The 26,540-nt window shown below is 38.6% G+C and overlaps 1 protein-coding gene across 3 annotated transcripts in view; it reads right to left on the bottom strand.

The window, feature by feature from the left end:
* Nucleotides 1–11,429: 11,429 nt before the first annotated feature.
* The window catches only part of u2af1 (U2 small nuclear RNA auxiliary factor 1), a 71,199-nt gene continuing 56,088 nt past the window's right edge, over nt 11,430–26,540 (bottom strand). For all 3 annotated transcript variants that reach the window (XM_051926762.1, XM_028800524.2, XM_051926763.1), the window contains 5 exons: nt 19,806–19,855; nt 19,569–19,667; nt 18,224–18,357; nt 14,407–14,499; nt 11,430–11,772 (listed from right to left, as the gene is read on the bottom strand). In XM_051926762.1, the coding sequence (XP_051782722.1) occupies nt 11,589–11,772; nt 14,407–14,499; nt 18,224–18,357; nt 19,569–19,667; nt 19,806–19,855 (560 nt within the window). In that variant the 3' untranslated portion in view covers nt 11,430–11,588. The remainder of the gene's footprint in view (nt 11,773–14,406; nt 14,500–18,223; nt 18,358–19,568; nt 19,668–19,805; nt 19,856–26,540) is intronic.

Genomic DNA, 26,540 nt, shown 5'->3' with positions numbered 1-26,540 from the left:
GCCGGCCAGCTCTAGGAAGAGTCCTGGTGGTTTCGAACTTCTTCCACTTACAGATGATGGAGGTCACTGTGCTCATTGGGACCTTCAAAGCAGCAGAAATTTTTCTGTAACCTTCCCCAGATTTGTGCCTCGAGACAATCCTGTCTCTGAGGTCTACAGACAATTCCTTTGACTTCATGCTTGGTTTGTGCTCTGACATGAACTGTCAACTGTGGGACCTTATATAGACAGGTGTGTGCCTTTCCAAATCATGTCCAATCAACTGAATTTACCACAGGTGGACTCCAATTAAGCTGCAGAAACATCTCAAGGATGATCAGGGGAAACAGGATGCACCTGAGCTCAATTTCGAGCTTCATGGCAAAGGCTGTGAATACTTATGTACATGTGCTTTCTCCATTTTTTTATTTTTAATAAATTTGCAAAAATCTCAAGTAAACTTTTTTCACGTTGTCATTATGGGGTGTTGTGTGTAGAATTCTGAGGAAAAAAATGAATTTAATCCATTTTGGAATAAGGCTGTAACATAACAAAATGTGGAAAAAGTGATGCGCTGTGAATACTTTCCGGATGCACTGTATATATTCAGACTTTTCTATCAGTACCTATTTTCTATAATTCTTTGTTCCAGTGGTATTATTATTATTCTTGTAATAAATACCATGCTGCTTTTAACTTTCTAAGCTTTGTCTTAATGTCTAGAGTGATTGAATTAATAAGTTAGATTTCTGTGAGCACCTGGTGTAGCCTGATTTTTGCCATTATTTCTGTGCTGTGAGGTTTATAAGGCTGAGAGTGAGGGCGCCGCACAATAGAAGGGACAGTACGATAAGAAGAAGGTATTCTTGGCTGATAAATGGCCTATAGTCAAGAGTGCTGAGTCTTTGTATGTTTAAATGTATTATTGTGGACCAAAAGTAATATTTAGGTCTGAGATATCACTAAAACATCGTATGTTGTTTGTGCCGATAATAAGTAAGTCTCTTGAAGTGCTGAGTGACAGGCTGATGTGTGGTTTAAAGTGTTAAGGGTTAATCAGCGTGTGTGTGTCATTCATGGGGCACTGTTGTGGTTAGGGTCTGTGTGTGTGTGTGTGTTCATTTTAAAGTGCAACAGTAGACCAACCCAATAACGAACTTGACGAGAACATTTACCCTTGAGAAAACAGGTAAAGGGTAAGTAGAGGGAAATACTACGATAATACAATTACCTTGCCGGACACATTGGTGGAACAGGCCTACAACAGAAGCAGGTGGAATCATGCAAGAACTACAGTTCAGAGGGAGAAAGGGTTCAGTCTTTCTGTAAATAGGAAGTGAAGATCCATCTGTCTCAGTACACACTTCAAAGAATCCCCTGCAGTGGTGCTACCCAAACTCAGTCCTGGGGACCCCCGCAGCTGCACGCTTTGTTTCAACCAGATTCATAATCAGTGATAATAACTGATCTCATTTTAATTAGCTGCGCTTTTTGTCGCTTCTCTTATTCTGCATTCAGATTTTTACATTTATAACACATTTAGAAATTATTGCTATTGTTTAAAGTGCTTGACTCTCTTTTTTAGTTTTCCTGTGCCCTTCATTGTATCCTGAACATTTAAAAACAGACCGGGCAGACACTGAATGATGCCAACCTGCAGCCACTTCACTGCCAGACCCGCTAATGAATAAATAATGGTTTAAATAACCAGAACACATGGAAAAGCAGGATATAAATATTGTGAAAAAGTAAAACATACATCACTTCCCTATAACACCTCAGCACTTGGAGAAACAAAAAACATTTCCCCATTGATCCCTTTACACAGAAACTGGGAAACAGCAGCCCCCTTAATTAGGCTGGGAGTTCACTTAAAAACAGTGCAGAGTCTGGAAGGCCGTGTCCTACAGTTAATTTTTATTTCCCTTAATCCATCAGATCAGTGAGTGCTTGTGAATACTTGAGCTCAATAATCAAAAATGACTTGGTTACTGAACTGTGAGCGGCACAAAGTGTTTTCAGGAGTCCAACGCCAAGACCCTGGTTGAGTTCTCTTAGAGAGGCGAGAGCTGCGTCAAAACTTGGGTGCACCACACGTCCTAAAAAGAGATTCTGGTGTCAGACAGACCTCGCCGTAGTTATTTCCATAGTGAACATTATAATGTGAGCGCCGCCTCGTCTATACCCAAGTGCAATTCCTAGTGCGCCCAAAAGTAAGTTCAGAAAGACTGGCCTTCTCAAGAAAAATAAGCGCCTGGGGTAGATATGCAGCCAGGACGACTTTAAATGCCATATTTAATCATTTTGCTAGTTTGTGTCAGATTTCTGTAAATCTCATTCCTTGTTTTATTAGGAAATCAGAATAAAATACTAGAGATTGGGGGTTGTGGGTAGGATTAGAGGATTACTAGATAAGGCCGCACTCATGAGGCACAAGGACTGGGTCTCTCATATGGATGTGAGCAGCACTCTAGCATCATTAAACAGCCTGTCTCTTGTTCTGCTCACTCTGGACATCTCAGGCCACTGCTGCTTCTGCACAAAAGGGAAATACCAACAAAGGGGATGAGATGGACAACAGGGCTCAGGTACAAACAGAATTATCTGCAACTTAACATCAGCAAGACTACAGAGCCTGTTATTATCCTCACAGGTGGCGCAGTGGTAGTGCTGCTGCTTTGCAGTAAGGAGATTGTGGGTTCGCTTACCAGGTCCTCCCTGTGTGGAGAGCGCTTTGAGTAGTGAGAAAAGCGCTATATAAATGTAAAGAATTATTATTATTATTATTATTGTCTTTCACCACACCAAACAGCCGCTATATCCGGTTACTATTAATGGAGTGTGTGGCGGACGGCTGGGGTGCCTCTACGGTGGAAGGACCTGGGGAAAGAGCTTACTCAGGGCATTACCTCCCCCGGTGCGCTAGATGGCAGCCCCCCTGGGTTGCAGCAGTGCCTCGGACTCCCACAGGGCTCGATGGGAGTTGGAGTTTGGCACAGCCCTGTTGGGCTTTGTGGCAGCATCTCTGCCACGCCTGGAAGTGCTGCCAGAAGAAGGTCACTGGACACCTGGAGCACTTCTGGGTGCCCTATACAAGGAGCCAACTACCACCACTCCGGGAGTCAGAGCCGGGAGGAGTGGAAGCAAACACAGAGGAAGAGAAAGGAAAAGAAGAAGAGAAGGTTTTGTGCTGTGAACTGTGCTGTACAGGTGGGAAACGGGGGAAAGCGTTTCCCACGGGGAAAGAAAAAATAAAAAGCATGTGCTGAATTTGTGCCCTGGGTCTGCCTCTGTCAGGTCTGTGAGGCAGGAGTGCCCTCTGCAGGCCACAGAGTGGAAGTGGGGGTCAAATGAAATGACAATCCGGTCAGGACAGGTCTTGTAACAGAGGAAATGTAGGATGTATGCGAAAGACAGAGCGAACTCTTGTTGTTCTTAGCAGACTGTGCTTCTGTAATCTGGGCAGAGAAATCCTTCACACGCTCTTCAACTCTGTGATGGCCAGTGTGGTTGTCTATGTTGAGGTGTGCTGTGCAGGTAACCTCACTTCTATCTATCTATCTATCTATCTATCTATCTATCTATCTATCTATCTATCTATCTATCTATCTATCTTCATGGGAGGCCCACCATATCAAGAGTTTAAAGGGCAGGCTCAGCTACTGGATGTAGTCTTGACCTCTTGAATTCATTCATCTGACTTTCTGTAAAAAGCTTTGTCCCCAGGGTGAAATGAAGTCCCATCTATCTATTGCTGTTCTCTCGTGATACACAACACTCTATAACTGGACATTAATTTGGGGTTTGAATAAACTGGAAAATGTACACATTACAGAAGGGGCAAAATGATGAATAGAAAGAGCAAATAGTGAAGCCTTGGAGCAACGAACTTCAGGATTGGACAGAAACAGATGAAAATTAAAAACATTACTCTATAAAAAATAAAAGTGTAGTCATTAAAGACTATGTATAAACACTTATACACTTCCAAATCAAACTCATTTTGTATAACACAGTCAACAAGAGGAGGCCTAAGACCTGACACACACTCTCTCTCTCACAATCACATAGCAGGTTGACCACATTTAGAAAAAAGAAAAAGGTCTAAACTCACTTGTGAGAGGTGGCATGAAACAAAGAGCAGCAGAAAACAGTACAGCACATTTAAAAACGACACGCAGAGGCGGCTCTTATTCACCAGCGAAGAGATTGACTGGGCGCTTTCTCAGATTAAAGAGCTCAAAATCTGCGAGAAAAGGAGAATAAAATTCACCAGGCCACCTTTATGTTGTGTAATTTAGGAATTAGGATGCTGAAAGTCGTGTTACTTTAAAATACAAATTAAAAATAAGCTACAAAAGTGCCATTGAAACATGCCAGATGGTCATTCCATTCATTACTGCTTTGTGTTAATAAAAATAAATTAAATTCTGCATTTTTTTTTCATTATGATTAATAATTTTATTAGAAAGGCAGCAAGTGATTCACAGAAGAAAACCCCCCACGTGTAAGACACAAATGAAGACGCATCAATCAAGACTTGCTCTATAATGACATCACAGTGTGACGTGATGAAGGATTTCCACCCGAATGTCTGAGCAACATCAAGGGAATGAGGGGCTCACTCTCAAAAAGTCACCGATGATTAAAAAGCATGAAACTGCAGACAAAGTCCTCTGCAACCGTGAAAGTCTCTCTCGTACAAACCAGTTGTAGTCAACTGAATCCCAGGGCTGACCCCGGAGGGACTACTGTGGCCGTACCTTCACATCCTAGCCATTTTCTTAATTAGCAAACAGGTTTTGTGCTCCTTTGCAAGTTCTGTCCACTCCTTTTCAATGTAAACTTGCTTACTGATCGAGTATTTCACAATTATCACCGAGTCGCATCGTGTTAGCTGTATAGGATGGTATTATTTGCTTGTCATCCAGATATATTCAGATTTCCTTACACTGTCTGAACTGCAAAACGTCAAAGCGCAATTCACATCAACATCCATCCATCCATCCATTTTCCAACCCGCTGAATCCGAACACAGGGTCACGGGGGTCTGCTGGAGCCAATCCCAGCCAACACAGGGCACAAGGCAGGAACCAATCCTGGGCAGGGTGCCAACCCACCACAGGACACACACAAACACACCCACACACCAAGCACACACTAGGGCCAATTTAGAATCGCCAATCCACCTAACCTGCATGCCTTTGCACTGTGGGAGGAAACTGGAGCGCCCAGAGGAAACCCACACAGACACGGGGAGAACATGCAAACTCCACGCAGGGAGGACCCGGGAAGTGAACCCGGGTCCCCAGGTCTCCCAACTGCGAGGCAGCAGCGCTACCCACTGCGCCACCGTGCCGCCACATCAACATCCGTTTTACCAAATGTAATCAGAGCGGTCAACTGCACTGTTATCGCAATGGCGCTGGACAATTTACATCAGCCAGGGATGAATTACCAAAAGAATGAGCTGGCGTAACATCATCTGTAGCAGGAGAGCCAATGAAAACGGCAGCTCCGTGCCGTCGCGGGTCGTTGTGACTCTTGGTGCCGTCGCTACACTATAAAGACGCCTTCCGATATGGCAAGCCAAATTATCATGCCATATTCCAGGAGTGCTTATGCAAATAGAAAGTATTTCCACTCTATTAATGTGCTGCTCTACAGTGCACAGAAAGTGTGTCACATTGCGCAGGCATGCAGTGTGCTTCATAATGGGGCACACAATCGTGGCTGAAGAGATGCGGTATGATGACCCCTGACTCGCCAAATGATCAGCCAGGTCAGACAGCATTACAACTTTTGTATGAATGTAATCGGCAGAATGTAAAAAAGATAATCAGATGCAGCATTTATTTTATAACTAATTCGTTTAATCTGTGGTCAATATCACATACTGTAGTTCATCCCTTATATTCCTCAGTTCATTGGCCACATCATCCACTATTGCACTTTGTGACTCCAGAACAGCGTTCGTCAGCACTCAGCCAGATGGTCGGGCACAGCAGCAGCATCACCGCGTGGAGTCACGTCGTCGGCACAGGGGTCAGCTTTTGTAAAATTGTCTGAAACAGAATAAACAGACAGAGTGGGCGGCGACTCGCCTTTTCACGCCGACTGTTATATCTAACCACTTCTTTTTTTTTATTTCGGGCTCTGTAGGAGTTTCTGAACTTGAACTTTCGAGTGCCTCCGCCACGCTTTTGTCATTATCTTTTAAACGAACACTGAATGGAAGGGGCTATTTATATCGATTTGCATATTAAAATATGCAAAAGTATGGGAGGAGTCGGGATGGGGCAGCAGGCGCGTTCACATGCGTTACTTTTCACGCTGACTGGACTTATGGAGCTAAAGTGCGTGAAAGTTGGCTTACGTACAGTTTTGTACATCTGAATTTTTTTTATGAGAACGAAGATTTTTGCTTTTTTTCCGTACGCCTTTTTTTAATGTGAATTCTACACACAGCGCTATATTACTGAGGTTATGACTGAGTAATTTCATAAAGGAACAAGGTGAAGATGTTACGTCTGTATGGTGTAGTCTCTTTGGTTTTAGTATTGTAATACTTTTAACTGTTCACTTACTGTAGTCAACTTCGCTGTGTGGCCCTTACAGACAGCAACATAAAAGCACCAATGTGAAAATAAAACCAAGTGTGTGCACCCACATGTGTGAATTACTCAACTATAATTTAACACTCATAAGCTGCTTAGGGGGTATAAATAAATCGGCTAAATAAACCCATTGCAGGATTTCCTAAAGTCACTGGCTGTGTGGATGGGACACACACATCTCTATTATTAAAGGCACTTGGTCAAAAGATAAGCATGCCACAGCATCAATGTACAGTCACTGATAAAAGTGTGTTATGTTGGATCCTCCATACAAATTCCCATATATGTTCTTCTGTTTGCTTAAGATATATGATGCCACACACCTCATTACAAACAGTGAGGCCAAATACCCAGGATCTGTGCACGATTCAAGGGTGTGTTCGGTCAAACTCGTACCACAAATCTGAACAGAGTAAGTGACCATGTAGTGAGTGGGTGATCTTCCAAGTTTACCTATTCCAGATTTCTGTGAAAGCTACAGTATACAAGCCCTTGGTTTCTTCTGTCACGTTATTACAGGCTAATATGATGGTATATGTCTTTGAGTTAATGGGTATGGGTGGCCTTGCTCTCCATCTGATGAACCTCTTTCCTCAGCCAGAGTCCGAGGCACAAAAGCATTACAAGTGTGCACACTGCAAGACGAGAGCCAGGGTTGAGAGGGCCATTTGACTCCTCAAGGCCTCATCTAAGTGCCTACAGTCTGTGTGGTTCAGTCCACAATGGGTCATATTGCAGAATATTGCCACAGTGTGAAAAAAGAGATGCCCAGCTGTCATAGGTTAACAAAATAACTACCACCCTCCCAATAACAGATGGCCAGAATCTAAGAAATGTAATTTGCCTTAAAGTAACTGAGGACACACATTTTTGGTCATTTTGTCATTCTGCCATAATAGTGGGAGGGGAAGAAAGCTTTTTGTTTGATATGAATCACAAGATGACAAATTTAGTTCAAGCACTTTATTGTCATTGTGTAACACAACGAAATTACTTTGTGACAGCCACAAGGTGCATTTAAAGAAAAGTCAAATAATTCCAAATATGTCATATACAGTGTTAAGTGATCAAGTAACCAGAGCAAATTATTATTGCTCAAAGTACAGTAGCATAAATTGTTATTGCACCTGTTAATGAATAGTACATTACATATTCTATATTGTATTACATTAGTATATTGCACATGTTCAATTTAAAATGATCTCAGACTGAGGAGATTCAGAGTTCAGAAAGTTTAATGCAGATGGGAAAAAGCTATTTCTTAGTCTGTCTGTGCGTACACGGATTGACTTAAAGCGTCTGCCTGACGGGAGGAGCTCAAACAAAGAATTTCCAGGATGAGTTTTGTCCTTGAGAATGTTTTTGGCCCTTCTCACACAGCGAGTCTTATACAAGAGTTCGAGTGATGGCTGTTCAGTCCCAATAATGGCCTCTGCTGTTTTTACGACCCGCTGCAGGACTTCTTTAGCAGCCTTGGTGCAGCTGTTGTACCAGGCCATCATGTAGTTAGTTAAGATGCTCTCTATAGTACATCTATTTAGAGTATTGAAGACCTCATATTTAACTTTAGTTTTATTACATTTCTTTTTTATGCGAAAGTCCATCTGAATGTCACATTTTTAGATGCTTCTCCAGTTGGACCTTGTATAATTCTGTCACTGGCAGCTACAAGGAGATGGCACAGGCATTCGTAATGTGTTATATACCACACAAAACAGGCAATTTGGAAGTGTGTTCTACAAAAGGACTTGCACCAGCCAGCTGAGTCCTGGACAATGACAGCAAGAAAGATATTAATGCAGAGCTGTAGGACGAGAGGTTATGCCTCTCCCAACATGTGCCACACTGGTCTAGGCCTGTCTGAGCCTATGGGCGTGAGGGTCTCCTCATCATCATTACATTGACACTCACTGCTGCCCTTGGGTTTCCAACTGTGAAAGAACTATGGAGAGAGGTGGCTCAGAAGAGCTACCACCCACCCGGCGTACCCTCTGAAATGGCCTCTCCTTGTTCAGGCAGAGGTCAGCAATGGGGAACCACCACCTGCTTTCTTCCAGTTGGCTATATAATGAACATTCACCCGTGATGACTGCCACTCTCAACAACTGCTGTGACTGAGGAGCTAATCGAGAGGTCAATACTTGCCTTTCTAGAGTAATTTCCCCCCCCCACTGGGGCTGCACCTGGGATTTAAACATTATATCCATGCCAGTATGATGTGGTTCAATGGAGACAAAAACAACATCACACAGTTCACAGGCCTGTACTACTGGCACATGACAATGCATGAAGAACATTATACTTTTTTCATATTGCATCTATATTGCCAACCTAAACACAATTCTTAAGTTCTTATATTTCAAGTAAGGCTACATCAGAGGTATGCATAAAATACTCATTGAATACAAAATGTTAATATGGATTTCAGCAATTCACTGTCTCGCACATTTACTCGGTCAGCAATTCTCCACCACACCATTGTTTCTTGGCAGCAGTTGCAGTATCGTACCTTTTTGAAGGACACGCTTGGGATCTTCACAGGCTGCCACAAGCACTTCTTGTTCTACTGGTGTGAATGTTGTTGCCCTGTTTTTCTGAATTGTAGTCCATGGCAGATGGAAAGTTCATTGCTTGACCTATGGGGGCTTTTATTGTTTGCAGGGAATGTGCGCTAATCTGGATCATGCGAGTCAAATGAAATCCTGGGTTCTGGAACCAGCTAATCTGCTGGTGCAAAATTACGTTAAAGCAAGCCAGACTTCATTCTAAGATCCAGGATTATCTAAATCGTGCAACACACCCCCCGTCATTTGTTGGCTCAACTTGCCATCTCATTTTTGATTATTTTTCTTAAATGGAAGCCAATCAGTTTGGAGGCCTGAGTCTTAATAATACAAGTTAAAAACAAAAGGGCGGGGGGGGGGAGAAAAAAAAAAAAAAGTCAAACTGCTGAAATTGGTCAACGATTATGAAAGTGAAAGGAAGAAAAGCCTGCAGCCAAAGTTGCCCTCCAGGAAGGGAGTTGGAAACCCTGGAATACACCATTAAAGAACATACAAACTAGCTTATGGACACTGGACAGACTCATTAGTATTGAACAATGCTACTCAAATCAGAATGACTAACTAGCATATGAATCAAGGCAAAACGTCCATTTCATGGCACTTAAAATGTTTTAGTGTGGATAAAGTTATATCTGAAAATTCTTAAATAATGTTTCACTTACACAGAAATTAGATGGTTGCTAACAGTTAACGGTTTTCCTAGCATATCTTGGCAGAGCATTTTCATTCACAGATTGCTATACTCCAGTTAAATAAACTCCCATTAGTACTGAAATTTGCCACTGATCAATAAAATAAGGGAGGACTGATAAGTTCACACCCCATCTTTCAAAACTGTAGCAAAAAAAAAAAAAAAAACAACAATATTTCATTCAAATTGCATTGAATCCTAACCTTCAGATATTTCTTCCGAAACATTTTAAAGATCATGGAGGAAAAAACAAAATCCTCATGTGTAACCACATGGTGAACACGTAAAACCAAATAACTGACATCTAGAAATTAAAATCATCTTTACTCCACTGCTTAACTGCAAGAACAACAAATGCAGTTAAAAAAGTCAATGTTGAAAGCATGTATAAATCAGAAAAACAAACAATCTGAAACAAAAGATGGCATGAAAGCCCACTTAAATTATAAAGAGGACTACAACCTTGTTTGCAAAGAGAAACACCAGTGACTTCTTAAATTCTCAGGAATTAGATTCTGCTGAGATCAGCTAAACCCAATACTAGGATTTTTTAAACCCTTTTTTACTAACTGGAGAGAGGTAGTTATGGAATGAATTGATGTAAATATTATTGGGTTGTAATGTTAATGATTTTAAAAATCTGAATTACCTTAGAATTTTTCTATTGAAGATACTGAAATTAATATACTGTAAACTTTTTACCAGTTGCATAAATGTAACAATTAGATGTCTGCACCTCTAGCTAGCTCACTCTGGTTTAATGTGGGTCACCAACCAATTAATCTTCTGAAAATCAAACTAACTATGACTGCCATGAAGGGACGTATGTCATCCTTTAGCTATTGTAATGGTAGGTTTAATTTATAACATTTCTTAAAAATGCCAAATTATGCTTTTCCCTTCATTTTTCATATTCAACTAGACTTTTGAGAACCTTTGGGCTTTGAGAGCCGAGCCATGTTGTGGGAAAGTTAATTTTGGCTGCCCCCTAAAGAAGCAAAGCCACAAATTTACAAAGAATGCCCCGCCCAGTATTGGGTTACTGGGGGCCTCAGTGGGGGAAAAGTCTGCAGATGAGCACCTGGGCCCACCACCTTGAGGAGGAATAGGTGCTGGGAGCAATGTGATCTGGGAAGTGGTCAAAGGCAGATGCTTTGGTGGACTGGAACCCAGACAGACTTGGGACCAGCAATAATCTTGTAAATAAGTTAACAGTAAGCACAATGAGGCTTTATAATTTGAACTGTCACAGAAAACAGAAGTTTTGGTAAAAGCTACAATTGCATGGGGAACAAAAACAACAGGACATAATATTGAATAACCAACAGTAAATATTAACTACTGGAGACTTTTTCTATTAGATCTTTTTATACCCTTTGGTGTGCTAAATTAAAACCTGGTAATTTTATTCCTATAGATCAGTTGTACCAATTTGGTATCCACTCTTCTGATTCTGTGATATCTAGCATCACTCAGACAAAAGATTTTATGAGCTGGGAGGATAGTATTATTGAAAGTGTTCTTCTATATTGTTATAGACCAACAAAATTAAGTTAGAAAAATAAAGCACATTTCAACTGTGTTTGAAAAAACAATGTAATGTGGAAACACTACAAAGGTATTTATTGTTTAAGCAAACTTAAAAAAAAAACCTCACATATCAAGACAATTTGGTCATTAAAACATTCTACGTTTACAAAAAAGGAGAGAAAAAAAAAAAAAAAACAAAGTCAGGTTTTAGAATCGGCCAGATCGTTCTCTATCTCTGGATCTCCGCCTTTCACGATCCCTTCCACCTCCACCACCACCACCGCCGCCGCCGCCACCACCACCACCACCTCCTCCTCCTCCTCCTCCTCCTCTTCCACCACGATCTCTTGATCTTGAGCGCCGCTCACGTGATCGTGAACGAGATCGATGCCTGAAAGGACAACAATTACTAGTGTTAAATAAAATAGAAAATGCCAATTTTACACATTTAAACAATACCTCATATGTATAGTAAGGTAAATTACAATATACAGTATTACTAGGGTGTTGTACTGTGTTAGCCATTGTGAATGTAGAGAAAAGCCAAGCAAAATGACACCTTTTATTGGCTAACTAAAAACATTACAATATGCAAGCTTTCGAGGCAACTCAGGCCCCTTCTTCAGGCAAGATGTAATCAGTAGTAAAATAGTTATAGATTTGAGGCTGCAGTCAAGACTAGCATTTGTGGTGCTGCATTTTTTGCAGCATTATGCAAGTGGACAACAAAAAACAAAATCAAGTTTAAGAAATGGCCAATTTTAATGTGGTATTGCCCATAAAAAAATGAGAAAAATTAAGTCAAAACAATTAGTGATTTAGTGTTTAATGTTAAACACATAGTCTCGTAAAGATTTGGAGAAAAGAGGCATATAATTATACCACTATGTTGCTACAGTCGGCTGTGGCCATTACCCTGCCAGGACTCCAGCTGGATAGGAGGATTTGGGGGGGGGGGGGGGGGGGAAGAGGGATAGGGGCTTGTTTTGGGAGAGCATCCACATGGCACTGCCTTCCTGGGACACTAGAGAGTAGCCCTGCTGGGCAGCTGTGGCACCATGGATTTCCGCAGGGCACGCTGGTAGCTGAAATTTGGTACAGCCCTGATGGGTTCTGAGGGGGCCGCCGGAGGGAAGGTGCAGAGCCCTACGTTGGGCTTTCACTACACCTGGGAGTGATTTCAGGTCTGATTAACAAGTCCCTGAAACACTCCAGAACCAACAAAAAAAGGAGACTCCTCACTCCACTTAATGAGCCAAAAGGAGGAGTGTAGGCAAAACGACAAAGGAAGGGACTGTATGCTTGGTATACTGTTATGTTGTGGGGCTTTTTGTGTGTAAACAAACATGTGCTGTGCTTAACTCTTGTCTCCGCCTGTTTGTCAGGATTGGGGCAGTTGGAGCACCCCAGGTTTCCAAAATGTTTGCTTTTAAAGCACACTCGCAGTAGAACAGAGAAATCCCCTAAACAAAAAGCTTTTAGGAAATTAGATAAAAAGGTGAAAATGGAAAAAGCACAAGTATCTGTATTTAAAGGTTAAGAACTATACAACTGAAAAACTCACACTCCTTTCAAACATCTTTCACCTACATGCAAGATGCTGCATCAATTGTGGTCCTTTTTTTTTTTTTTTTTAATGCCACAATTTAAATAAGCACGATTATTTCACCTCAGAGCAGTAAGAGCTCTCCCAAGGATCACCAACTAATTCTCTCCCAAACAGCTTAAAAAAATAAGCAGCACAATCAGCAGATACAATCTTTTTACTATTTTACTTTTCTTTACAACTGAAGAAGTCACCACACTAGTTAAAATGAGGACAATACAGTGCACTTTTTGGGGGGAGAAAAACCGAAAAAAACCCCCACCTAATGCAATAATTATGGAACAAATGGCAACAGAGACTTGAACCAGCACCTGCCTAAAACTATTCACTCGTACTTTGAGCAGCCAAATACTTAAAAATGGCAAGGTGCAAACATCAGTCATTTAAAGATCCACACACACACAAAAACTTTCCTCCTACTACATCAACAGAACGGTTACTTGTCAAACAATACATTTGTCAGATAATTGACCATCAGTAGTAGTAGCAATAATAATAATTATTGTCTTGCATACTATGGCAAACGATCTACCAGCATATGAAAATACAGACAACTGCAGTTTCATTACATCAGGAGCAAGTTTACAGTTGCATTACTTGCGGATAGAAATGGAACATGCAGGGTGAAACAAAACTCCAGAATTTAACATGCTTTGAATCTTGTAATGCATAAGACGACCAAGGACAGTGAGGATGCTATGCCAAGAAAACAGACTTCACTATTTAAAATGCAAGACCACCCTCTTCCAAGTTTCATGGAACTATTACATCTGTCCATTTTCTAAAGCAACTCAAACAGACCAGGGTTGCAGGGAAACTGAAGCCTATTCCAGCAAGCACTGTGTACAAGACAGGAACAATCCCTGGACAGAGTGCACTAACCCATCATATTAGAAACTAAACTGTGGATCTAAAAGCACCTTCTTGATTAATCAAAGTTTTTCTCCCAAAATGGTCTAGATTTGCTCGTTAATAAAAACACTTCTACACAAAAACACATTTGCCTTATTCATGGTCCTATTTAGCTTCTAATGATGCTTATCAGAGAACATTGTGAAAGACTATTATAAAGCAGTTAAATTCCCAACACACAAACACAGTCTACACAAGTAGTACTGGCCATTCACATTTAATATTCTTTGTACTACCCTTCCCAATGTGTACTTTTATGAATGTTTTTGTAAATAAAACAAAATATTCGGATGCCAACTTATAAAGGAAAAGAATGGGGGTAGTGTAGATGCTTAAAAAAATTCCATTAAAGTTGATCTGGGGGAGGGGAAAAAAAAACAAAACAAAAAACCACACACCCTTATAGTGCAAATAGACCGAGTACGAGTGCAATGTAGAGGCTGGTTGCATACACATTCTATGGAGATATCATGTTAGCAATGCTGAATTCTAATTTCAAGATTCTACCTTTTTCTACGGCGCCCATAAAGTTCTCTACGAAGCTCTCTGGAAATTGGCTTCAGATGCATAAAATTACAGAAGCCTCCTCTGGTACATTCTCTAGAAAAGAAAAAAAAAAGTACCATTAAATTCTACATTCAGGATAGAGTGACTAAAATTACTGAAGCAAATAAGTTGCATTACAAAGTTATATGGATCTAAATCACATGCAATATTTACAAAAGAGACGTTACAGTTGCCAGTTAAGTGGACACTAGACTTCACTAGTCCCTTAACAGGAAGTCAAGAGGGACACACGACTGGTAGTTTGTAAGCTGTTTCATGAATAGCACAGTAAGGAACAACTAATGTTAACAGTGTTGAATCTTGGCACCAATATGTCAAGCTGCAGTCAAAGAAAACTAATCAATTACAGTATATTGATGCAGCATACAGAAAAAAGGCATCTTAAAGTTAAAGAACTTCATGTTGTAGTCATACTGAAAAATGACTTATTACAGTGTCTTGCACTAGTACAAAAAATCAAAAATGAAACCCACCAAACCTTCTGCAGGTTGTACAAATCCTAAATAAATCTGCTACAGTTTGCAGTCATACATTAATACCCCCTTTATAACTCTTATTTCTAATTCCTATTGCTTTATAATTTGCCAAGTGCCCACATACTTCTTTTAAGCTCTTCAACATGGACATCGAATGGTGTTAATAGCATAAGTGTTCAGGAGTTCACATGGGTTTCCACATGAGAGAGATCTATCACACTTGTTAATTTAAAAAAAACATTCATTAGAAAACTTTTAGCCCGCTTTCTCCAGTGTAAGCTACATAACAGATTTAGTAGCCAAAATGGCTAGTTAGTGGGAACAGAGTAGCCTGAAGGATTAGCTCAGGTTGCCAAAAGATCAGATACACGTCCATGGGAATTTTCTGGTTGTAGTCACCCTCCATATCCAGTATAACTGAACAAATACATTTGACAAAACTCGTTTTTAATTACTGACAGACTTGGAATTTCAACAATCAACCCACACTAATCTCCACAACCAAGTAACTACCATGTTGAGAAGAACTCCTAGTACTCTGAGGGGCCAAACCTAACATAATTAATAAATTGGGGTCAGCTAAGTTTCATATGCTTTCAAAATTTTAGTTGTTACAGCTCAAGGAATTAAATTGACAAGGGATGAGTCAAAAATTGCCAAATAAATAAAGTCTATATGAATATATAAGAAAAGCTGAAAGGTGTTTCATAATGTGCACCATTTGCACTTTTCAAACAAACAAGTTTTAAAGAGACAATGGCTATGCCTTACCAGCCTGTGCTTCTTAAATTACAGAAAGAGCGAATATTCTCAACTAAAATCCAGGCAACAAAGTATGTTTCATTAGCAGCAGTAATTGTCTACTAATTAAGAAAGTTACTGAAATGAAAACCTGCAGCAACTGTGGACATCCAGGAAAAGAGCTTGAGAACCCTAGCATGGTCATATTTTATTAATAATAATGTTATACCGCTATTGTTCAATCAGCTTCCAATAATTAAACACTGCTGCAAAAAATAAAAACCAGAATATTTTGTACTTCCTAGTTCTACACTCTACATGACTTCTAATATAATACAAACACACAACAATCACCTCCAAGTTGTGAATAAAAATCTGAATCCTAAAATCAGATGTAAATTTCAGAAGCAAAGCGTCTTACATTCAAGCTCAATTATAGCCTGCAATATCAATACTGCACTTTGTCTTTGATCTTATATCACTCAATTTTATTACTGACCTGCATCACTCACTTGTCAGCACTAAGTGCATGTATTATTTTGAAGGCTGAACTACCTAAGCTCATCCTCTGAAAGGAAAACTCGTTACACAAAAAACAAAGGAGTGCTGACGGGTGTTTCCAATACTTAATACAAAAGTAAAAATTTGCCTCACTGAGAGGTTACACCTGTGAAGTAGTAATGTGTGATGCAACGAACATAATTACAAATTTTGTGGCCAAATATATGGCATCTCAAGTTTATAAAGGAACATTATTAATCAAAGAGTGGATGCTGTTTCAAATTTGTACATGAAATTAACCTACCTTTGGTTTCTTTTGGCATGTTTGACAGGACAACACAAAGTTAAGTGCAGGCAGGATAGAATTTGAAATTTCTCACAGTACTGACTAGAACTCTGTATAAACCATGGGTGTTAGACTTTCTGGATATCAATATTGCAAAACTTTAATACAATGCTTACTTGAATGCTTTAACAATTCCCTAACTTATCACACAAAGTTTACACTGATTTCACTAGTTATTTTTCACATTCACTATCAGTGCTATTCTTCTACACCATCTCACTTCCTTTAGCAGCTGCTGCTGCACTTCGCACCAATTTTACAGGATATGCTGATAATCTTTATACACAGTGCGTGATAAAGGGAACCACCAAGGGGTAACAGGGCTTTCTGAAGTGAAGTGTTTTGGTTTACAGTGCACATTAAATATATGGCATTTGTTTTTGAAATAGCATCAAGAATCTGCTGAACGGTGGTTTAGGAAGTGGCTGAATGTCATGTGTAAAATAAGACTCGATAGTTGTCAAGAACACAGAAGGAGGATAAGAGCTGAAATTAAATGTTTGAGAAGAACAAGGATATAGTAGAATGAGACTTACTTTGGGTATGCAAGCTAATAAACCAATCAGTAAATACCAGGTAATGTTAATGTAACTCAATTTCCTACAAATGTGCATCTCTGCCTCTGACCTGTGAACATTCTATGGCAGTCTCTGCTTGGGGAGCCATCCTTTAGATTGTTGTGATGGGGTGCTCTCTCTTCATACACAGAGAAAGACAATAAACTAGTTTCCTCCTGCCTGGGTTTCTGACTCTCAGAGGCCCCTGTAAGGGCAAATTACTCTCTTTAATATATTTACAATTTTAATTTCTTTCACAACTGGCACCAGCATGCCTCAGTCTAATGGTAACAAGATTACTACCTATTTCTCAGGCTTGTAGTCTGTGGTTGATCAGCTATTCAGTGCTCAACTCACAAGGTCTTGTAAATTTAGCTGTGAATGCGTTAGTCTGGACGAACCTATCCAAGTATTGTAAGTGCCAACCAAAATCTGGCATTCTGGCACTGGCCAATCTGCAGGTTCAAAGTTGCTAATGGTTCCCTGATTTGATAGTGCTTATCATGAAGCCCTTTCTTGATTGAATCCTGCTAAATAACATCATCTCATTCACTGACTGGTCACCCTTCAGGGAAGAAAATCATATTCCCACATAGACACAGTTTCTCTTCCTAAGATGCTTGCTATGTACCCGTATGCATCAAAATTGCATTTTGTATAGTTTGAATACTATATACATGCAAAAAGACAATTTACTGGTTGCTACAGTTTTGCAATAGATTGGCAGCATTATCAACCCTTCAAGGGTTTATCTGCTGACACTAGCACACCCAGTGCAGGAGAACACCTACATTGTATGTGTCTGTTGGTTTAGTGTCAACAGGGATATTTTCATAAACAATGTGAAAACACTAGTGTGGACAGAGACCGTTTTAGTTAATACAGTATTTTTAAATGAAAGTGTGGTAGTGTGGACATAGCCTAAGGCTGAAAGCAGGAATTAGGGCTAGAAACCTTATGACATTAAACTACAACTATTTTATCAATTAGCTTTGAATAAAGCCACAAAGCTTTGTATAAAATCTCACCAGGGTCTGGTAATACCAATGGTAAAATAACTGAATTTAATCTGAAGTAAAACCTAAAACACCAATATAGGGAAGGGGGGGGGTATAAATGGGAAGAGAACTGCTTACCCCATTTCATACTGGCGACAGCAGGCTTCCCTGAAATCTGTCACTGGTGACAGTTCTGCATGAATTGGTTGCCCATTGAACCAACGATTGTTTAAATCCATAACAGCCTTTTCAGCATCTTCTTCCCTTCGAAACTGAATTGAGAACACATTTAACACACTACACAGTTTCCTGAACAGAGTTAAAACAACAAATTTATAGATGCAAAGCAACAATCACGAAAAATATTTCCACTTTAAAAAAAAAAAAAAAAAAAAAAAAAAGACTAGATTTTAACATCCTACAACAGAGCACATTTTTATATGCAACCATAGCTCTACAATTGATCTGCAATCTGAATGGTCTGAATCCAAACATGATTTATTATAAACTAACATGTTGACACTTAGCAGCAAAAATTAGCAGAACAGAAAGCTTTCAAATTCCTTAAGTTCTGCAAGAACATGAATTAAGTAGTCATTTAACTGGGAAGTACGCAACGTAATGATTGGCTTTAATATTCGGAAGAGAATGCATAGTGCTGATCTACATTAAACAGATCTTTATGCAAATTTCTATAAAACAGTTAAAAATTAATAGCATTTCAGATTTTACTGTTTTCATTTCCCAAATCACCAGCCTATTTCATTGCTATTATGAATGCTGGATAACTAGTAGAGAGTACTTTGGGGGGTTTTAGAGAGTGGCAAAGGATCAGTAAGACTTTAGGTCACTAAACAGGACAGTGTCTACCACCCCACCAAATGAGTTAGGCCAAAACCATTATAAACTATACCTAGGAGCAAAAAATGTGCAAACATCTTTTAGAAAGAACTTTAGAAAGCCTGCAAAAAGTAGGCAGCATAAGAGAAACCTACAGGTTATTTAGTATTGTAATGTCTGTGTTCTTTATGCCACTACATAATTGACATTATAATTGTTACAGCTTAAATTATATTAACAATACAGGGATCCCTGGGCACTGCTCAAAATTCAATGTGCAAAACAAGATAAACAGCTAGTAAATCACATTTGATGCAAATGAGGAGTGTGTCACTGTAGTGAGCCAGTAAATCACTGATTGGTTTTGGCTGGTAGAGCCTTTAGTGCAACTCACCAATGGCTGTGTTATATATTTGACTTCGGCCTCAAAATATTGCTACAATTTAGTGTCCATGCATTTTAACAAGTTACAAGAACTTAAAGATTTGTTCACTGAAAAAGTTTTAGTCTCTCTCTAAAAATCACTCAAAAATTTAAAGCAAGATTTGGAATAAAAGGCTATTTAATATTTGAAGATCTGAAGAAATGGGAGACTTTAAAGACAGGATATTTGTATAAATATATATAAAAAAAAAACCCTCACCTTCACATATACATTTCCAACCAAGTGATCACCAAGATTATCACAAACATTCATCTCTTCAACTTCACCATACTTCTCTTCCATTTCTGTGAATACCTCCTTAAAAAACGAAAATCTTTTCAGCAAAGATTTAAGCAATGCACAGGAATAAATACATAAACATAGTACATCAAGACAAATTTTGTTAATACAGTTAAAGTGTAAACCTTTGCATAATCTTTACATTGTAAAATGTACCTCAAAAAACTCATCATAATGTTCTTGCATCTCCACATCACTAACAGCACCTAGGAAAGAGGGGAAAAAAAGGGACATTAATTACAACACGCTGTATGCTAAAATGAGTATTTTATTAATTTAAGGACAAAATACATGTATTTTCAAATTCCACAGCTAATAAACAGATGTTTAAAATGTTTTTAAAAGCTTGGCATATTAAGACTTTTTCAAAGTCCATTTAACTTTTTATGTAAATAATAACTAGATGAAAAATGAATACCAAGAACTACACATTGTGCATGAAGAACTACACAACATCATGGATTAATAGTGAGGCTCATCTTAAAATTACTTGGTACAATACAGCTTTTATTTAAGGGTATCATGCTATGGTGACTGGAACATTTTATTTCAATTAAAACTAACACAATTGGCCAATAAACCAAAAGCAACTTTATGCGCATACCTAGGAGCTATATGTGCATTGGGGGGGGGGGGGGGGGGGGGAGTAATTGAACTAGACTGTAAGCAGAAAGAACATGAACTAAACATTAAGACAATAATGAAACCAAGCACAGATCTCTACACACTACAAGACTAAGAGAAACACTTAAAAGATATATATATATATATATATATATATATATATATATATATATATATATATATATATATATATATATATATATAGAGAATATGCAGAAGATACCTAAAATGCAGAAAACCAAAAGGTATTTCCTACAGAAATTTGAGTTCTTCTTCCCCTTTAGAGATGTGCTCTGCACCATTGCTTTTCTCCATTTAATATTAGTATTTAAGATATGCAAGCTTAATGACTCTTGGGTAGGAAACCCTATTGAGGATTTCCGCGCCCCCCCCCCCCTTGTGATATTAAAAATTACCAGTCATGTTCAAAACTTCATAAAAATGGTCCTACTGTATTAGTGACTTAGAAAAATTAGTTTATCTTCTGCAGTCATTGGCAAGATACAGGTAAAATTCTGTTACAACCAATATCTTTACAACGAAATTTTCATTACAGCAAAGTGTTTTTTATGGTCCTGACAGCTTCCCCATATGATGAGAGTCTATAGAAATCTCGTTACTACAAAGTACATTCAGCAGATACTTTCATTACAATGAAGTGCCCTAAAGACCTTGAATGAATCATCCACAGAGCAGCTCAGTTGTGCACAACAACCCCCCCAAACAGAAACACTGTAAAAAATGTTTTTTCTTTAAACTTTCCTTGTAGTTTTGTTTGCCTTTTTTTTGTTTCCTGCGGATTTCAGGGATACCTTTTACTTACTGCTAGTCAGCATTTGAAAAACATCCACTGGAATTTAACTCCTTGTCACCCTCTTATAGAAACGAAAAAATATTTTTTTTCTTCTTCTAATATGAACTAACCAACAACTTTACATTTTTTGCAGCGCTCGATTGCGGCAAAAAGAAAAAAAGATGTTGCCAGTGAATTCGGAATTTTGCTAATCGCCGCTGTCAACTTTCTTGAAAGACCGAGCAAAAAAAGAAGAAAAATCTTGGGTTGGAAACGTATGTGAACTGCCGCATTTGTGGACGTCGAAAAAAGCAGTTTTTATGTGGTTCAGTGATGCGCGTTCAAGAAACATTCCTATTAATGCGGCACTCATTCAAGAAAATGTCAGGTTTGTAAACTCTTGGGACCTCCCCCAAATAGACTACACACCAAAGAGCTTCCCGAAGTCCAAACTCTGCGTCTATGGAAGTTGTGCGGAGTCTCTCAGCCAAGCAAGCAGAAAAGATATCGATGGGTGATACGCAAGGAACATTGTAAATGCAGGTAACAGGTAACTTGATCACTGATCTGCTGTGTATGTGTATAGTAGAGTGGCAGATCACGCTACAATAAATAAGTGTGCCGTTCCTGTTTCAAGCTGAATAAAGCTGGTTTTGCTAAAGTACTGAGACTCAGCCTCGTGTTTTGGGGTGCAAGACAGGGACTGATAGCGCGACCCCGATATTTTATGATTTGCTTCTGTGTTGCTTCACTGCAGCACTATGAGCCTGTTACCCTGCCCGGCAATGGACAAACACGCTTCCACAGACGCGGCAATTGCGCTTCAGGACGCACTTCAGCATGTCGTTCCCGCTGGGTGGGGAGTGGGGGTCTCAAAAGAGTTCAGAAACCTCACAAGAAAAAAAAAAAAAAAGGATGATTCAGCTTCTGATTGATAACTGCTGCCCACAACATGCTTCCACATTTAGATAATGTTAGAGTTGAATTCCTCCCACCCAATTGCACGGCAATGCTTTAGCCATTGGGTTCGGGCATCATTCGCACCCTAAAACTGTATTATTGCAAGGAAATGCTGAGAAAAATTCTCATCAGCATAACTTGTAGGCAGGAGGAGATTAAAATGACTGCAAAAGAAGCTATTGAAATGATTGCAAACGCCAGAGCGTAAGTTAAAGAAAGCACTATAGCAACAAATACAAAATCTTATTACATCAAAATATTTTTTAGGTCCCTGGGAGTTCATTGTAATGGAATTTTACCTGTATATAGTTTTACTTCACATTAGTAATACTATGTTGGCTTTCTACTGCTTTAAAACTGCAACCATCCACTTAAATGGGCACTCTATCCACTTTCATCTGTAAATGAATTTGTACAGCTTTAGAGGATCTATGAGCACGTTGCTAAACTGTTTTTTTTCCTTATATTCTCCTTGCAAGGTAATTAACAGTTAAGCATGTCAAAATGGAGAAACTTGAGCTTAAATGGAATATCACAGGCAGAGGTGGAAAGTAGTGAATCACATTTACTTTAATTATAGTACTTGAGATTTTGGAGGGAATCGTACTTTTTAAAGAGTATTTTTCAAAGTAAACACTTATTTAAAAAGTGCAGGTCATAACAATCCTACTTCATACATTTCCAAAGCAGGTCGCTGCAAAGAAAATTGGCTATATCCAGAGGTTATACAGCCCAATTAAAATAAAAATAGCTTAAAATTTGGGGTCATATGGTCTGGATCTAGAATTACAAAGTACTCAAGAATTGGTCCTATGAAGGGCTTAAAAGGAAAAACACAAAAACAAACTCCTTTAACGTTACACAGCATGAGTGTCGTCAGTATTTCTTCAAGCACACATTTTAACGAAACAATTGACAAAACAGAAATGGTTCTTAGTTACTACCAGCAATGTTCACTCTAAGCTGAACGCGTGAGCGGTCGCTCACAGGAATTCAGAGCGTCGCTCATACTTCCTGCACGATCGCTCATTCCGACGGCGTCGCTCGTACTTATCGCACGATCGCTCACTCCAACCGTTGGAGTTGGTGCTCATAAATTTTTGGCTTAAACAAAATGTCGCTCATAAACAATGTTTTTTGCTCACTATATGCTACTCCTTAGAGGGAACATTGACTACCAGATAACTCCTGCAAAACCTGTCTACGTGTTTTTTTTTTTTTTTTTTTTTTAAAACTCTTCAGCACTTGTGTATTTAAGGGTATGCAGCTCAACCACAAACACTTTACTGTAGATGAGAACATTAAATGTGGTTTAAGCTTTGAAAACTTGCTCCTTTACACTGGTTCTATGCAGATTGTAAATGCCTACATCAACATGTCAACATGATTCAAAAGCCTTTTATCTGCTAATGGGCTGGATTTGAAAAACATTTTTCTCTGAGTCTGCATTTTTAAAATATTACTTTATTAAAACAAAGTTTTGCATCATCAGCCAATATTTAGAGAGGATTTCGATTACTTGCTTACCCTGCATTCATTGTTCATGTCATTTTTATGCATGGTTTTGAAATACACTGTACAGGAAACTTCTATTATGTGCACAGCTAGTGTAATAGGATAAGATAAATGTGTTCAGCAACTTTTTAATTACCAACTAAATAAGAGCAGCCTTACAAATTTCAAACTATTAGTTTACTGCATATGCAATAATAAAAAAGTTTACTTATTTACATCAGTTTAAACCTCATTCCAGACAAGGCGAGTATGAGATGCTCTGCAGCTGACAATAATAAATACAGTTTGAAACCACTAACCGCTGTGCTGTTTAATAGGATTTTGGTTTAAAAGTCAAAATGCTTTTCATATGTTGAAATCCAGAGGACACTGGGTCCTTCAGTCATATTTGTTCTATGTTTGGAATTCTACCATTTTATCTGTCAATTTTTGACATTTGGCAAAAAACTAACAATTGCAGTTTTGCATGTAAGATTTTATACCATGTTTGCCTATAATAATTTTTTTAACAAGATGTAAATAAAGAACATAGAAGCCTTATTAAATTCATATTTTAATTATCACTGTAGACTTCTTGGAGCAAAAACACATTTCCATAATTTTAAATCTCTTTCCAGTGAAGAGAAGTACAATGTGCTTTGCAACTGGTGAGCCCCTTTTGATAGAAGTGTTCAATCATAACTACAAGTTGAAATACTTTTGGTTGCTGTGTACTGTTTAGATTTTCTAGTAATTTTTTTTGAATTTCATAGACATACAGGCTAATTCTGTTTTAATTGAGCTGCCATACAAGTATACCATTTACCTATATTTTTGCGAAGTATGTTTGTTTATACCTTCACTGTGTATTTTCAAATCATGCTGTGCATTTGATCTCCCGTTCCAGACCCATCAGTGATATAGAAAGACCATATAACTTTTTTTTTTTTTTTTTTTTTAGCTTAAGCATTAAAATACCCCTCCCACACGCTTTAAATACATGTAAACTTATTAAAACACACTTTTTAAACATATATGATATGTGGATGTTGGGCTAAGGATATGAGTAACATCTCTATTATAAAACATTTTAACGTCGCGCAAGACAAGGAAGTCAGAACAGCTGCTGTACAGGCCTTTAAATGATTGACGGGCAGAGCGACAAGCAGAACAAGCATCTTGGCAAAAGCAGCACAAAGTCCACTTCTGCTTAGCGTGCATTCAGCTCCCCACCTTCATAAAGCGAGTGGCAGAGATGCAAAGTGGCAAAAGGACAGCTGCTGTACAGCCTTTTAAGTGTTGGACGCAAAGCGAGACAAGCACAACACACAGCTGGCCAGCGGCAGCAGCAAGACACCAGCTAAACAAATCGCATCTCTTTAGCATGCATTCAGACCCCCCCCTTCACAACGCGAGCAGCATTATAAGTGACGTGAGAAAGATTTATCCATGCCCGGGGCAGGAAATAAAGGACAAATATTGTTTTTACAAAAGTTTTAAAGTATAAATGAAAATAATGCTTATGTAACAATTCCCATGAAACTAAAAATCTCTTTAAATTGTTTATCTGGTAAACCAAACCCGGGGGTGGGCGAGAGAAGCGAGCAGGGGGCGGAATAATAATAGTATTAATAAATCTGCAATGTGGCCGGGGGCGCGATAGCTGAACAGTGATATAGCGGGGGGATCACTATTTGTAATTGATGCCAACTGACTTTTTTTGTAAAGAAACTAAATTTTATTTTTACTTGGGTAGTTTTTCTGCACTTTAAAACTTACTTGAGTGGTGTCCATGTTGGATACTTTTACTTAAGTAAAACTAAGTACTTTAGTAGTTTTTTTTTTTCCTTAGTACTTTTCCCACCTCTGAATACAGGCAGGTTAAATTAGTCTTTGCCAATAAAATTAGTAGCTCATGAACAATACTACAGTATTAGCTTTTATAGTTAATAAACCATAGACAATTAACCAAGATGTGTATTATTAGTTCTACTGATGTACAATATAATTGTGCACCAAGTTGCAAAGTAACTAATTTTTCCAATGCACACCGAGTGAGCTCCCATCTTGCACACAATTTAAGTACAAAACAGTTCATAAATGGAAGGGCTACATTAATACAGTACATGGTAGGTAATTCAACACTTTCCATAAAAATGTTTTAACATTTTAATTGCTTTTGTATATATCTATTATTTATTAGCATAATGTGATGCAGTGCAAGTTTTGTAGTTAAATACAAAAGGTTAATCCCTGAATTTTAAACGGTATAACTAATGCTCTCTTTAGTAAAATCTACAACTAAAAACAGACTGATCAACAGGCATTACATGCCAGTTGACTAAAATTAATAAATTTCCTTGGATACTGCTTGTTGAGAAAGGTGTAAAATTTCACAACATACCAAGCATTGACCCTAGAGTTTGCTAAGGTAAAAAGGCTTACAAAATACTTGGTTTGATTTCTCAAAATATTGGTAAATCTATCATCAACAAAATTGTTACTAGAATTTGCCTCAGACCATTTAAACAGATAACAGAGAATGGGGAAAACAAAGTACTTCAAGTGGTTGTAATATTTGTATTTTGTGTCTTCATATAGAGTGCACAGTCTAAGCAAATCAGTGGATAGCTGTAACACTCAAAGAGCAAGATGCAAAACCATAAAATGTTTGATTACATCAAAGCTCTAAGCACATATTAAGCATACTGCCTTATAATGTTCAATCTGTTTAAAACGGCAAAAGAATGCAGCTCTCTCTGAAGACTTGACTGGAAGTAAGCAGATGGCAGAGAAAGAGACTAGATTGAATACCTAGTCCCAAAAAAAAAAAAAAAAAAGTGCTAGAAATCCTTTTAACTTAGAAACCACACATGGCTACTGTCAATGAGGTAGAAGGAGTTGTAAGTTCATAGAACACTTGTCTAGATACAGTACAATATGCTGAGTATTGTAAGTATTCATGAAGGAGAAGGCTGCAAATCAAAGCTCAACAGATTGTCCAAGTAACTAACCAGACA

Source organism: Erpetoichthys calabaricus, chromosome 4 (genome assembly GCF_900747795.2).
Source record: "Erpetoichthys calabaricus chromosome 4, fErpCal1.3, whole genome shotgun sequence".
NCBI classification, from domain to species: Eukaryota; Metazoa; Chordata; class Cladistia; order Polypteriformes; family Polypteridae; genus Erpetoichthys; species Erpetoichthys calabaricus.
This window is presented reverse-complemented; position numbering and strand designations above follow the sequence as displayed.